This window comes from Ranitomeya imitator, chromosome 9 (genome assembly GCF_032444005.1).
Source record: "Ranitomeya imitator isolate aRanImi1 chromosome 9, aRanImi1.pri, whole genome shotgun sequence".
NCBI lineage: Eukaryota > Metazoa > Chordata > Amphibia > Anura > Dendrobatidae > Ranitomeya > Ranitomeya imitator.
The window spans coordinates 157,527,330-157,539,232 of record NC_091290.1 but is presented as its reverse complement, the minus strand read 5'-3'; the positions used below and the strand labels follow the sequence as shown (position 1 = coordinate 157,539,232).

Genomic DNA, 11,903 nt, shown 5'->3' with positions numbered 1-11,903 from the left:
TATATAACACAGCCCACATAGTATATAACACTGCCTATGTAGTATATAGCAGCCACGCAGTATATAACAGGCCACGCAGTATATAACACTGCCTATGTAGTATATAGCAGCCACGCAGTATATAACACTGCCCACGCAGTATATAGCAGCCACATAGTATATAACACAGGCCACGCAGTATATAACACTGCCCACATAGTATATAGCAGCCACGTAGTATATAACACAGCCCACATAGTATAGAACACTGCCTATGTAGTATATAGCAGCCACGCAGTATATAACAGGCCACGCAGTATATAACACTGCCTATGTAGTATATAGCAGCCACGCAGTATATAACACTGCCCATGCAGTATATAGCAGCCACATAGTATATAACACAGGCCACGCAGTATATAACACTGCCCACATAGTATATAGCAGCCACGTAGTATATAACACAGCCCACATAGTATAGAACACTGCCTATGTAGTATATAGCAGCCACGCAGTATATAACACAGGCCACGCAGTATATAACAGTGCCCACGTAGTATATAGCAGCCACGTAGCATATAACACAGCCCACATAGTATATAACACTGCCTATGTAGTATATAGCAGCCACGCAGTATATAACACTGCCCACGCAGTATATAGCAGCCACATAGTATATAACACAGGCCACGCAGTATATAACACTGCCCACATAGTATATAGCAGCCACGTAGTATATAACAGCCCATGTAGTATATAGCAGCCACGCAGTATATAACAGCCCATGTAGTATATAGCAGCCACGCAGTATATAACACAGGCCACGCAGTATATAACACTGCCCATGTAATATATAACACAGCCTATGTAGTATATAGCAGCCACGCAGTATATAACACAGGCCACGCAGTATATAACACTGCCCACGTAGTATATAGCAGCCATGTAGTATATAACGCAGCCCACGCAGTACAGAACACAGCCCACATAGTATATAACACTGGCCAGGTAGTATATAGCAGCCACGCGGTATCTAACAGCCCACGTAGTATACAGTAGTGTGGGCACCATATTCCTGTTAAAAAAATAATTAAAATAAAAAATAGTGACATACTCACCTCCTGAGATCCAGCGAAGCTCCGGTGATACGCGCGCAGCTGCCACCATCTTCCATTCCCAGGATGCATTGCGAAATTACCCAGATGACTTAGCGGTCTCTGGAGACCGCTAAGTATTCTGGGTAATTTTGCAATGCATCTGAGGGAGGTCTTCCTGGAAGCACCGGAGACTGTGGACCTAGTGGACGGTCAGTGTTGGAGTCTCCTGGCATTGGAGACGTCCTGGTACCATTGAAGAGTGAGTCCTGCAATAGCCTGTGTGTTGGATTGTCCTGAAGTGGGTTGGAGTCCTGCTAGCACCTGGTAAGATCATGGACTGATGGCCTGTAAGCGTTATACCCGTGCAAAGCGAGTGTCCCCCAAGACCCAAAATAATGGAAACGCTACAATAAATATATATATTGTTTGCCTCAACACAAAGGAAATGTGTCGTCTTTTAGAGATTATTTAGACTTCAACTTGTTTAACGGTTTACAATAACTAGTTTTAACCAGGGGTGCCCACATTTTTACATGCCACTGTATAAATCACTGGTCATGTTTGCTATATATTATGTGTCTATCGCCAATATGTTAGCTTTATATCCCCATTATTTGATTCATATATCTTCATAAGAGCAGCTGGAGTGTATCAGTTGTGGATCTAGCAAAGACTTGAGTGGCGCTGGGTCTACACTCCACGTCTAATTCTAGGTTCTCTACCCGAGACAAACACGGCAGATCCACACTTTATTATAATTTGCGTACAGATGACCACATCATGGACCGGGCCACAGAGACATTGTACTAGGAGTCAGGCCTCAGTGGAAGTGAACTGGTAGCAGTAGTCATAGTTCTTCGGACGAGGAGGAATGGGTGGAGGTTGGTCTGGGATTGGTATGTTCTCCAGATCCAACAGTCGCAGCTTAAGTTCAGTGTTCAGCAGGAGATCCAGGTCTGTGCGTGTCCGCTCACTGGGCATTTCCCGACCCAATAGTGCACTTAAGCCATCCAGCCACAAGCAAAACTGCAGATCATTGAGAAGAGAGAAGATTAACAAGTACAGGGGTCACAAGTCTGCATCAGATCAACCATCAGATCTCCAGCCCACCGCTGACAGAGATGGGGACATTAGGTGGTATGAGGCACCATTCAGGAATGGACCATCACTGATGATGTAAGCACTGTGTCCATACGACTCTTGGCTGAAGAGCAGGGAAGAGTTTCTCAGACCACCAAGTCTCGGGGTAGTAGGGTAGTCTGAGAATCTGGTGGACACATACATACTGTACATGAAAAGGAGACTGGGACTAGTATTGTACAGGAGGTAAACCACTTATGTTATCTGACGTGTCTATGGTGAGCTGGGATTGTTTGTACAGTTATTCCAGTGATCCCATGTTTGCCAGCTGGGCAGCCCTTGATTACTATTACTATTCTTCTTGACCATTGCTTTCTTGCAGAAGACCATATACTCATAGAAATGCTAAACCTTACGTCAGCAGAAGAGGGGGCGATGAAATTCAGGCAGCTGTCCACATCATAGCAGATGGAAAATGCTTGTTCCATGAGGTCCTGTAACAGGAAAGGACAAGATTCACAAGCTAGCCCCCTCACGTAAGCCCCATTGTGACCCTGGTCACTCACTTTATTCTGCTTCCCAGAGTTCTTCTCTTTCATGTGTGGACAATCTTTTCCTGTTAACACATATTTGATGTCGACAACTGAAACTGAAATACAAAAATGTAAAAAAAAAAAGTTTCCAAATATTCCAGTATGCCATGTTTCCCGTGTGATGACACCAGACTTCTGATCGATCCCAGCATGTCACCTGAGACATCACCAGACTCCTGATCCCACCCTGGCACATGAGACATCACCAGACTCCCGATCCCACCCTGGCACATGAGACATCACCAGACTCCCGATCCCACCCTGGCACATGTGACATCACCAGACTCCCGATCCCACCCTGTCACCTGAGACATCTCCAGACTCCTGATCCCACCCTGTCACCTGAGACATCTCCAGACTCCTGATCCCAGCATGTCACCTGAGACATCTCCAGACTCCTGATCCCAGCATGTCACCTGAGACATCTCCAGACTCCTGATCCCAGCATGTCACCTGAGACATCTCCAGACTCCTGATCCCAGCATGTCACCTGAGACATCTCCAGACTCCTGATCCCAGCATGTCACCTGAGACATCTCCAGACTCCTGATCCCAGCATGTCACCTGAGACATCTCCAGACTCCTGATCCCAGCATGTAACGTGTGACATCACCAGACTCCTGATCCCAGCATGTAACGTGTGACATCACCAGACTCCTGATCCCAGCATGTCACCTGAGACATCACCAGACTCCCGATCCCACCCTGTCACCTGAGACATCTCCAGACTCCTGATCCCAGCATGTCACCTGAGACATCTCCAGACTCCTGATCCCACCCTGTCACCTGAGACATCACCAGACTCCTGATCCCACCCTGGCACATGAGACATCACCAGACTCCCGATCCCACCCTGGCACATGAGACATCACCAGACTCCCGATCCCACCCTGGCACATGTGACATCACCAGACTCCCGATCCCACCCTGTCACCTGAGACATCTCCAGACTCCTGATCCCACCCTGTCACCTGAGACATCTCCAGACTCCTGATCCCAGCATGTCACCTGAGACATCTCCAGACTCCTGATCCCAGCATGTCACCTGAGACATCTCCAGACTCCTGATCCCAGCATGTAACGTGTGACATCACCAGACTCCTGATCCCAGCATGTCACCTGAGACATCACCAGACTCCCGATCCCACCCTGTCACCTGAGACATCTCCAGACTCCTGATCCCACCCTGGCACATGAGACATCTCCAGACTCCTGATCCCAGCATGTCACCTGAGACATCTCCAGACTCCTGATCCCAGCATGTCACCTGAGACATCTCCAGACTCCTGATCCCAGCATGTAACGTGTGACATCACCAGACTCCTGATCCCAGCATGTCACCTGAGACATCACCAGACTCCTGATCCCACCCTGTCACCTGAGACATCTCCAGACTCCTGATCCCAGCATGTCACCTGAGACATCACCAGACTCCTGATCCCACCCTGTCACCTGAGACATCTCCAGACTCCTGATCCCACCCTGGCACATGAGACATCACCAGACTCCTGATCCCAGCATGCCACCTGAGACATCTCCAGACTCCTGATCCCAGCATGTCACCTGAGACATCTCCAGACTCCTGATCCCAGCATGTCACCTGAGACATCTCCAGACTCCTGATCCCAGCATGTAACGTGTGACATCACCAGACTCCTGATCCCAGCATGTCACCTGAGACATCACCAGACTCCTGATCCCACCCTGGCACATGAGACATCACCAGACTCCCGATCCCACCCTGGCACATGAGACATCACCAGACTCCCGATCCCACCCTGTCACCTGAGACATCTCCAGACTCCTGATCCCAGCATGTCACCTGAGACATCTCCAGACTCCTGATCCCAGCATGTCACCTGAGACATCTCCAGACTCCTGATCCCAGCATGTAACGTGTGACATCACCAGACTCCTGATCCCAGCATGTCACCTGAGACATCTCCAGACTCCTGATCCCAGCATGTCACCTGAGACATCTCCAGACTCCTGATCCCAGCATGTAACGTGTGACATCACCAGACTCCTGATCCCAGCATGTCACCTGAGACATCTCCAGACTCCTGATCCCAGCATGTCACCTGAGACATCTCCAGACTCCTGATCCCAGCATGTAACGTGTGACATCACCAGACTCCTGATCCCAGCATGTCACCTGAGACATCTCCAGACTCCTGATCCCAGCATGTAACGGGTGACATCACCAGACTCCTGATCCCAGCATGTCACCTGAGACATCACCAGACTCCTGATCCCACCCTGTCACCTGAGACATCACCAGACTCCTGATCCCACCCTGGCACATGAGACATCACCAGACTCCCGATCCCACCCTGGCACATGAGACATCACCAGACTCCCGATCCCACCCTGTCACCTGAGACATCTCCAGACTCCTGATCCCACCCTGTCACCTGAGACATCTCCAGACTCCTGATCCCAGCATGTCACCTGAGACATCTCCAGACTCCTGATCCCAGCATGTCACCTGAGACATCTCCAGACTCCTGATCCCACCCTGTCACCTGAGACATCTCCAGACTCCTGATCCCAGCATGTCACCTGAGACATCTCCAGACTCCTGATCCCAGCATGTCACCTGAGACATCTCCAGACTCCCGATCCCACCCTGTCACCTGAGACATCACCAGACTCCTGATCCCACCCTGGCACATGAGACATCACCAGACTCCCGATCCCACCCTGGCACATGAGACATCACCAGACTCCCGATCCCACCCTGTCACCTGAGACATCTCCAGACTCCTGATCCCACCCTGTCACCTGAGACATCTCCAGACTCCTGATCCCAGCATGTCACCTGAGACATCTCCAGACTCCTGATCCCAGCATGTCACCTGAGACATCTCCAGACTCCTGATCCCACCCTGTCACCTGAGACATCTCCAGACTCCTGATCCCAGCATGTCACCTGAGACATCTCCAGACTCCTGATCCCAGCATGTCACCTGAGACATCTCCAGACTCCCGATCCCACCCTGTCACCTGAGACATCTCCAGACTCCTGATCCCACCCTGTCACCTGAGACATCTCCAGACTCCTGATCCCAGCATGTCACCTGAGACATCTCCAGACTCCTGATCCCAGCATGTCACCTGAGACATCTCCAGACTCCCGATCCCACCCTGTCACCTGAGACATCTCCAGACTCCTGATCCCACCCTGTCACCTGAGACATCTCCAGACTCCTGATCCCAGCATGTCACCTGAGACATCTCCAGACTCCTGATCCCAGCATGTCACCTGAGACATCTCCAGACTCCTGATCCCACCCTGTCACCTGAGACATCTCCAGACTCCTGATCCCAGCATGTCACATGAGACATCACCAGACTCCTGATCCCAGCATGTCACCTGAGACATCTCCAGACTCCTGATCCCAGCATGTAACGTGTGACATCACCAGACTCCTGATCCCAGCATGTCACCTGAGACATCACCAGACTCCTGATCCCACCCTGGCACATGAGACATCACCAGACTCCCGATCCCACCCTGGCACATGAGACATCACCAGACTCCCGATCCCACCCTGTCACCTGAGACATCTCCAGACTCCTGATCCCAGCATGTCACCTGAGACATCTCCAGACTCCTGATCCCAGCATGTCACCTGAGACATCTCCAGACTCCTGATCCCACCCTGTCACCTGAGACATCTCCAGACTCCTGATCCCACCCTGGCACATGAGACATCACCAGACTCCTGATCCCAGCATGTCACCTGAGACATCTCCAGACTCCTGATCCCAGCATGTCACCTGAGACATCTCCAGACTCCTGATCCCAGCATGTAACGTGTGACATCACCAGACTCCTGATCCCAGCATGTCACCTGAGACATCTCCAGACTCCTGATCCCACCCTGGCACATGAGACATCACCAGACTCCCGATCCCACCCTGGCACATGAGACATCACCAGACTCCCGATCCCACCCTGTCACCTGAGACATCTCCAGACTCCTGATCCCAGCATGTCACCTGAGACATCTCCAGACTCCTGATCCCAGCATGTCACCTGAGACATCTCCAGACTCCTGATCCCAGCATGTAACGTGTGACATCACCAGACTCCTGATCCCAGCATGTCACCTGAGACATCTCCAGACTCCTGATCCCAGCATGTAACGTGTGACATCACCAGACTCCTGATCCCAGCATGTCACCTGAGACATCACCAGACTCCTGATCCCAGCATGTAATGTGTGACATCACCAGACTCCTGATCCCAGCATGTCACCTGAGACATCACCAGACTCCTGATCCCAGCATGTCACCTGAGACATCACCAGACTCCTGATCCCACCCTGTCACCTGAGACATCACCAGACTCCTGATCCCAGCATGTAATGTGTGACATCACCAGACTCCTGATCCCAGCATGTCACCTGAGACATCACCAGACTCCTGATCCCAGCATGTCACCTGAGACATCACCAGACTCCTGATCCCACCCTGGCACATGAGACATCACCAGACTCCCGATCCCACCCTGGCACATGTGACATCACCAGACTCCTGATCCCACCCTGGCACATGAGACATCACCAGACTCCCGATCCCACCCTGGCACATGAGACATCACCAGACTCCCGATCCCACCCTGTCACCTGAGACATCTCCAGACTCCTGATCCCACCCTGTCACCTGAGACATCTCCAGACTCCTGATCCCAGCATGTCACCTGAGACATCACCAGACTCCTGATCCCAGCATGTCACCTGAGACATCTCCAGACTCCTGATCCCAGCATGTCACCTGAGACATCTCCAGACTCCTGATCCCAGCATGTCACCTGAGACATCTCCAGACTCCTGATCCCAGCATGTCACCTGAGACATCACCAGACTCCTGATCCCAGCATGTAACGTGACATCACCAGACTCCTGATCCCAGCATGTCACCTGAGACATCACCAGACTCCTGATCCCAGCATGTCACCTGAGACATCTCCAGACTCCTGATCCCACCCTGTCACCTGAGACATCACCAGACTCCCGATCCCACCCTGGCACATGAGACATCACCAGACTCCTGATCCCAGCATGTCACCTGAGACATCTCCAGACTCCTGATCCCAGCATGTCACCTGAGACATCACCAGACTCCTGATCCCAGCATGTAACGTGACATCACCAGACTCCTGATCCCAGCATGTCACCTGAGACATCACCAGACTCCTGATCCCAGCATGTCACCTGAGACATCTCCAGACTCCTGATCCCACCCTGTCACCTGAGACATCACCAGACTCCCGATCCCACCCTGGCACATGAGACATCTCCAGACTCCTGATCCCAGCATGTCACCTGAGACATCTCCAGACTCCTGATCCCAGCATGTCACCTGAGACATCTCCAGACTCCTGATCCCAGCATGTCACCTGAGACATCACCAGACTCCCGATCCCACCCTGGCACATGAGACATCACCAGACTCCTGATCCCACCCTGGCACATGAGACATCACCAGACTCCTGATCCCAGCATGTCACCTGAGACATCTCCAGACTCCTGATCCCAGCATGTCACCTGAGACATCTCCAGACTCCTGATCCCAGCATGTCACCTGAGACATCTCCAGACTCCTGATCCCAGCATGTCACCTGAGACATCTCCAGACTCCTGATCCCAGCATGTCACCTGAGACATCTCCAGACTCCTGATCCCAGCATGTCACCTGAGACATCTCCAGACTCCTGATCCCACCCTGTCACCTGAGACATCTCCAGACTCCTGATCCCAGCATGTCACCTGAGACATCTCCAGACTCCTGATCCCAGCATGTCACCTGAGACATCTCCAGACTCCTGATCCCAGCATGTAACGTGTGACATCTCCAGACTCCTGATCCCAGCATGTCACCTGAGACATCTCCAGACTCCTGATCCCACCCTGTCACCTGAGACATCACCAGACTCCTGATCCCAGCATGTAACGTGTGACATCACCAGACTCCTGATCCCAGCATGTCACCTGAGACATCACCAGACTCCTGATCCCAGCATGTCACCTGAGACCTCTCCAGACTCCTGATCCCAGCATGTCACCTGAGACATCTCCAGACTCCTGATCCCAGCATGTAATGTGTGACATCTCCAGACTCCTGATCCCACCCTGGCACATGAGACATCACCAGACTCCTGATCCCAGCATGTCACCTGAGACATCACCAGACTCCTGATCCCAGCATGTCACCTGAGACATCTCCAGACTCCTGATCCCACCCTGGCACATGAGACATCACCAGACTCCTGATCCCACCCTGGCACATGAGACATCACCAGACTCCTGATCCCAGCATGTAATGTGTGACATCTCCAGACTCCTGATCCCACCCTGTCACCTGAGACATCTCCAGACTCCTGATCCCACCCTGTCACCTGAGACATCTCCAGACTCCTGATCCCACCCTGTCACCTGAGACATCACCAGACTCCTGATCCCACCCTGGCACATGAGACATCACCAGACTCCTGATCCCAGCATGTAATGTGTGACATCTCCAGACTCCTGATCCCAGCATGTAATGTGTGACATCTCCAGACTCCTGATCCCAGCATGTCACCTGAGACATCTCCAGACTCCTGATCCCAGCATGTAATGTGTGACATCACCAGACTCCTGATCCCAGCATGTCACCTGAGACATCTCCAGACTCCTGATCCCAGCATGTCACCTGAGACATCACCAGACTCCTGATCCCAGCATGTAACGTGTGACATCTCCAGACTCCTGATCCCAGCATGTAATGTGTGACATCACCAGACTCCTGATCCCAGCATGTCACCTGAGACATCTCCAGACTCCTGATCCCAGCATGTCACCTGAGACATCTCCAGACTCCTGATCCCAGCATGTCACCTGAGACATCTCCAGACTCCTGATCCCACCCTGGCACATGAGACATCACCAGACTCCTGATCCCACCCTGGCACATGAGACATCACCAGACTCCTGATCCCAGCATGTAATGTGAGACATCTCCAGACTCCTGATCCCAGCATGTCACCTGAGACATCTCCAGACTCCTGATCCCAGCATGTCACCTGAGACATCTCCAGACTCCTGATCCCAGCATGTAATGTGTGACATCTCCAGACTCCCGATCCCAGCATGTCACCTGAGACATCTCCAGACTCCTGATCCCAGCATGTCACCTGAGACATCTCCAGACTCCTGATCCCACCCTGTCACCTGAGACATCACCAGACTCCTGATCCCACCCTGGCACATGAGACATCACCAGACTCCTGATCCCACCCTGGCACATGAGACATCACCAGACTCCTGATCCCAGCATGTAATGTGTGACATCTCCAGACTCCTGATCCCAGCATGTCACCTGAGACATCTCCAGACTCCTGATCCCAGCATGTCACCTGAGACATCTCCAGACTCCTGATCCCACCCTGGCACATGAGACATCTCCAGACTCCTGATCCCACCCTGGCACATGAGACATCACCAGATTCCTGATCCCACCCTGGCACATGAGACATCACCAGACTCCTGATCCCACCCTGGCACATGAGACATCACCAGACTTCTGATCCCACCCTGGCACATGAGACATCACGTGACACGATTCCACATGAGGAGTATAAAGAATCTAGTCTTGAATCTTGTAACGCGTTGGGCACGGATACTTACTTTTTTGTGCAAGCATTTCTATAGGTGGGTTGTCAATGCTGTCCTCCACATCTCCATAGTGCAGAACTTTGTGGTTTGGAGAAAGACGACAAAACCACAATTTATCTAAAAAAAAGAATGTCAGTAAATGGTCTCCCGGTACCTACCTACACGCGACCTCCGATCCTCCCAAGACCTCCTTCTCTACTCCCCTCTCATCTCTTCTTCCCATAAACGCATCCAAGACTTCTCCCGTGCTTCCCCCATACTCTGGAACTCTCTACCCCAACACATCAGACTCTCGCCTAACATAGAAACCTTCAAAAAGAACCTGAAGACCCACCTCTTCCGACAAGCCTACAGCCTGCAGTGATCCTCAACCTACTGAACAGCCGCGCAACCTGCCCTACCCTCTCCTAGTGTATCCTCACCCACCCCCTGCAGACTGTGAGCCCTCGCGGGCAGGGTCCTCCCTCCTTATGTACTCGTGTGCCTTGTTATCTGCTCATGTTTAATGTATTTGTCTATATTTGCCCCGTATTCACATGTAAAGCGCCATGGAATAAATGGCGCTATAAAAATGTATAATAATAAAAAAAAAATGTATAATAATAATAATAAATTTACTTCCAATGAACAGCTGTGAACTATAGGAAATTAGAGGCGTTTGGGCTACAGAAGAAGCAAGTAACCCTAGAAAGTCATGTTCTTAAGTTGGAGACATGGCTGTAGAGAAGTCAGGAGATCCCTCAAGGCTTTAGAACGATTGACAAATTAATGGAAAGACATCACATTATTACTAAATCACGTAATGAAGAGCAAACTGATCAGTTACCTTGTCTCCGGCGACTGCTGACCTTCCGGAACTTGGTGCCCTCACAAAGATAGTGAAGCCGATGTTGTCTGATCAGGTTCAGCAGCTCAGGTTGGATCTGCTTCCTCAGATCCCTGAATAATCACAAGAAAGTGACAAAAGAGCAATCCAAGATGGAGATCTGTGTCCACGGGACATGGTGACATGCACAGCTCACCTTCTCTTATCAATGTTACCTCCACATCACCACTGTTCCTTCTATGAACGTCACCTGCACATCTTCCCTTGACTTATGGGGTGTGTTAGTTACGTGATTTTTCATCCCTGAATATTTTTGTCTATTATTTATTCAGGTGGTAATGACAGATTAATGCCTCTTTCATTCTCTTATTACAAATCCTGGTCGAATCGAAAAGTAAATGTAAGCATCAAACGACAATCATTGGCGCCATACTCCTGAAGATACAGCTTCTGTCCAGAGTGATGGTGACTACTAATCAGGGAGTGAAGGGTGTTATCTTTCAGATTATTCCTGATGCTTGCCTCCATTTTCACGTCCTAGGCAGTGCTTATCCTAGCCTCCGGGGAACTATATGCACACATATGTCTAGCTTTCCCAGTAAGTCATTAACAATAACTATATACCTTTCCAGATGGACTGCAGGAAGCACCTGCCAGAAACAGA

At 50.9% G+C, this 11,903-nt stretch overlaps 1 protein-coding gene across 14 annotated transcripts in view; it reads right to left on the bottom strand.

The window, feature by feature from the left end:
- Nucleotides 1-1,812: 1,812 nt before the first annotated feature.
- ELMO3 (engulfment and cell motility 3) overlaps nt 1,813-11,903 on the bottom strand; it is a 75,821-nt gene continuing 65,730 nt past the window's right edge. For 12 of the 14 annotated variants that reach the window (XM_069739667.1, XM_069739658.1, XM_069739660.1 and 9 more), the window contains 5 exons: nt 11,240-11,352; nt 10,426-10,530; nt 2,723-2,805; nt 2,573-2,650; nt 1,813-2,102 (listed from right to left, as the gene is read on the bottom strand). In XM_069739667.1, the coding sequence (XP_069595768.1) occupies nt 1,890-2,102; nt 2,573-2,650; nt 2,723-2,805; nt 10,426-10,530; nt 11,240-11,352 (592 nt within the window). In that variant the 3' untranslated portion in view covers nt 1,813-1,889. Of the gene's footprint in view, nt 2,103-2,572; nt 2,680-2,722; nt 2,806-10,425; nt 10,531-11,239; nt 11,353-11,903 lie in introns of all 14 variants that reach the window. The other 2 variants (XM_069739666.1, XM_069739662.1) reach the window with 2 other exon arrangements.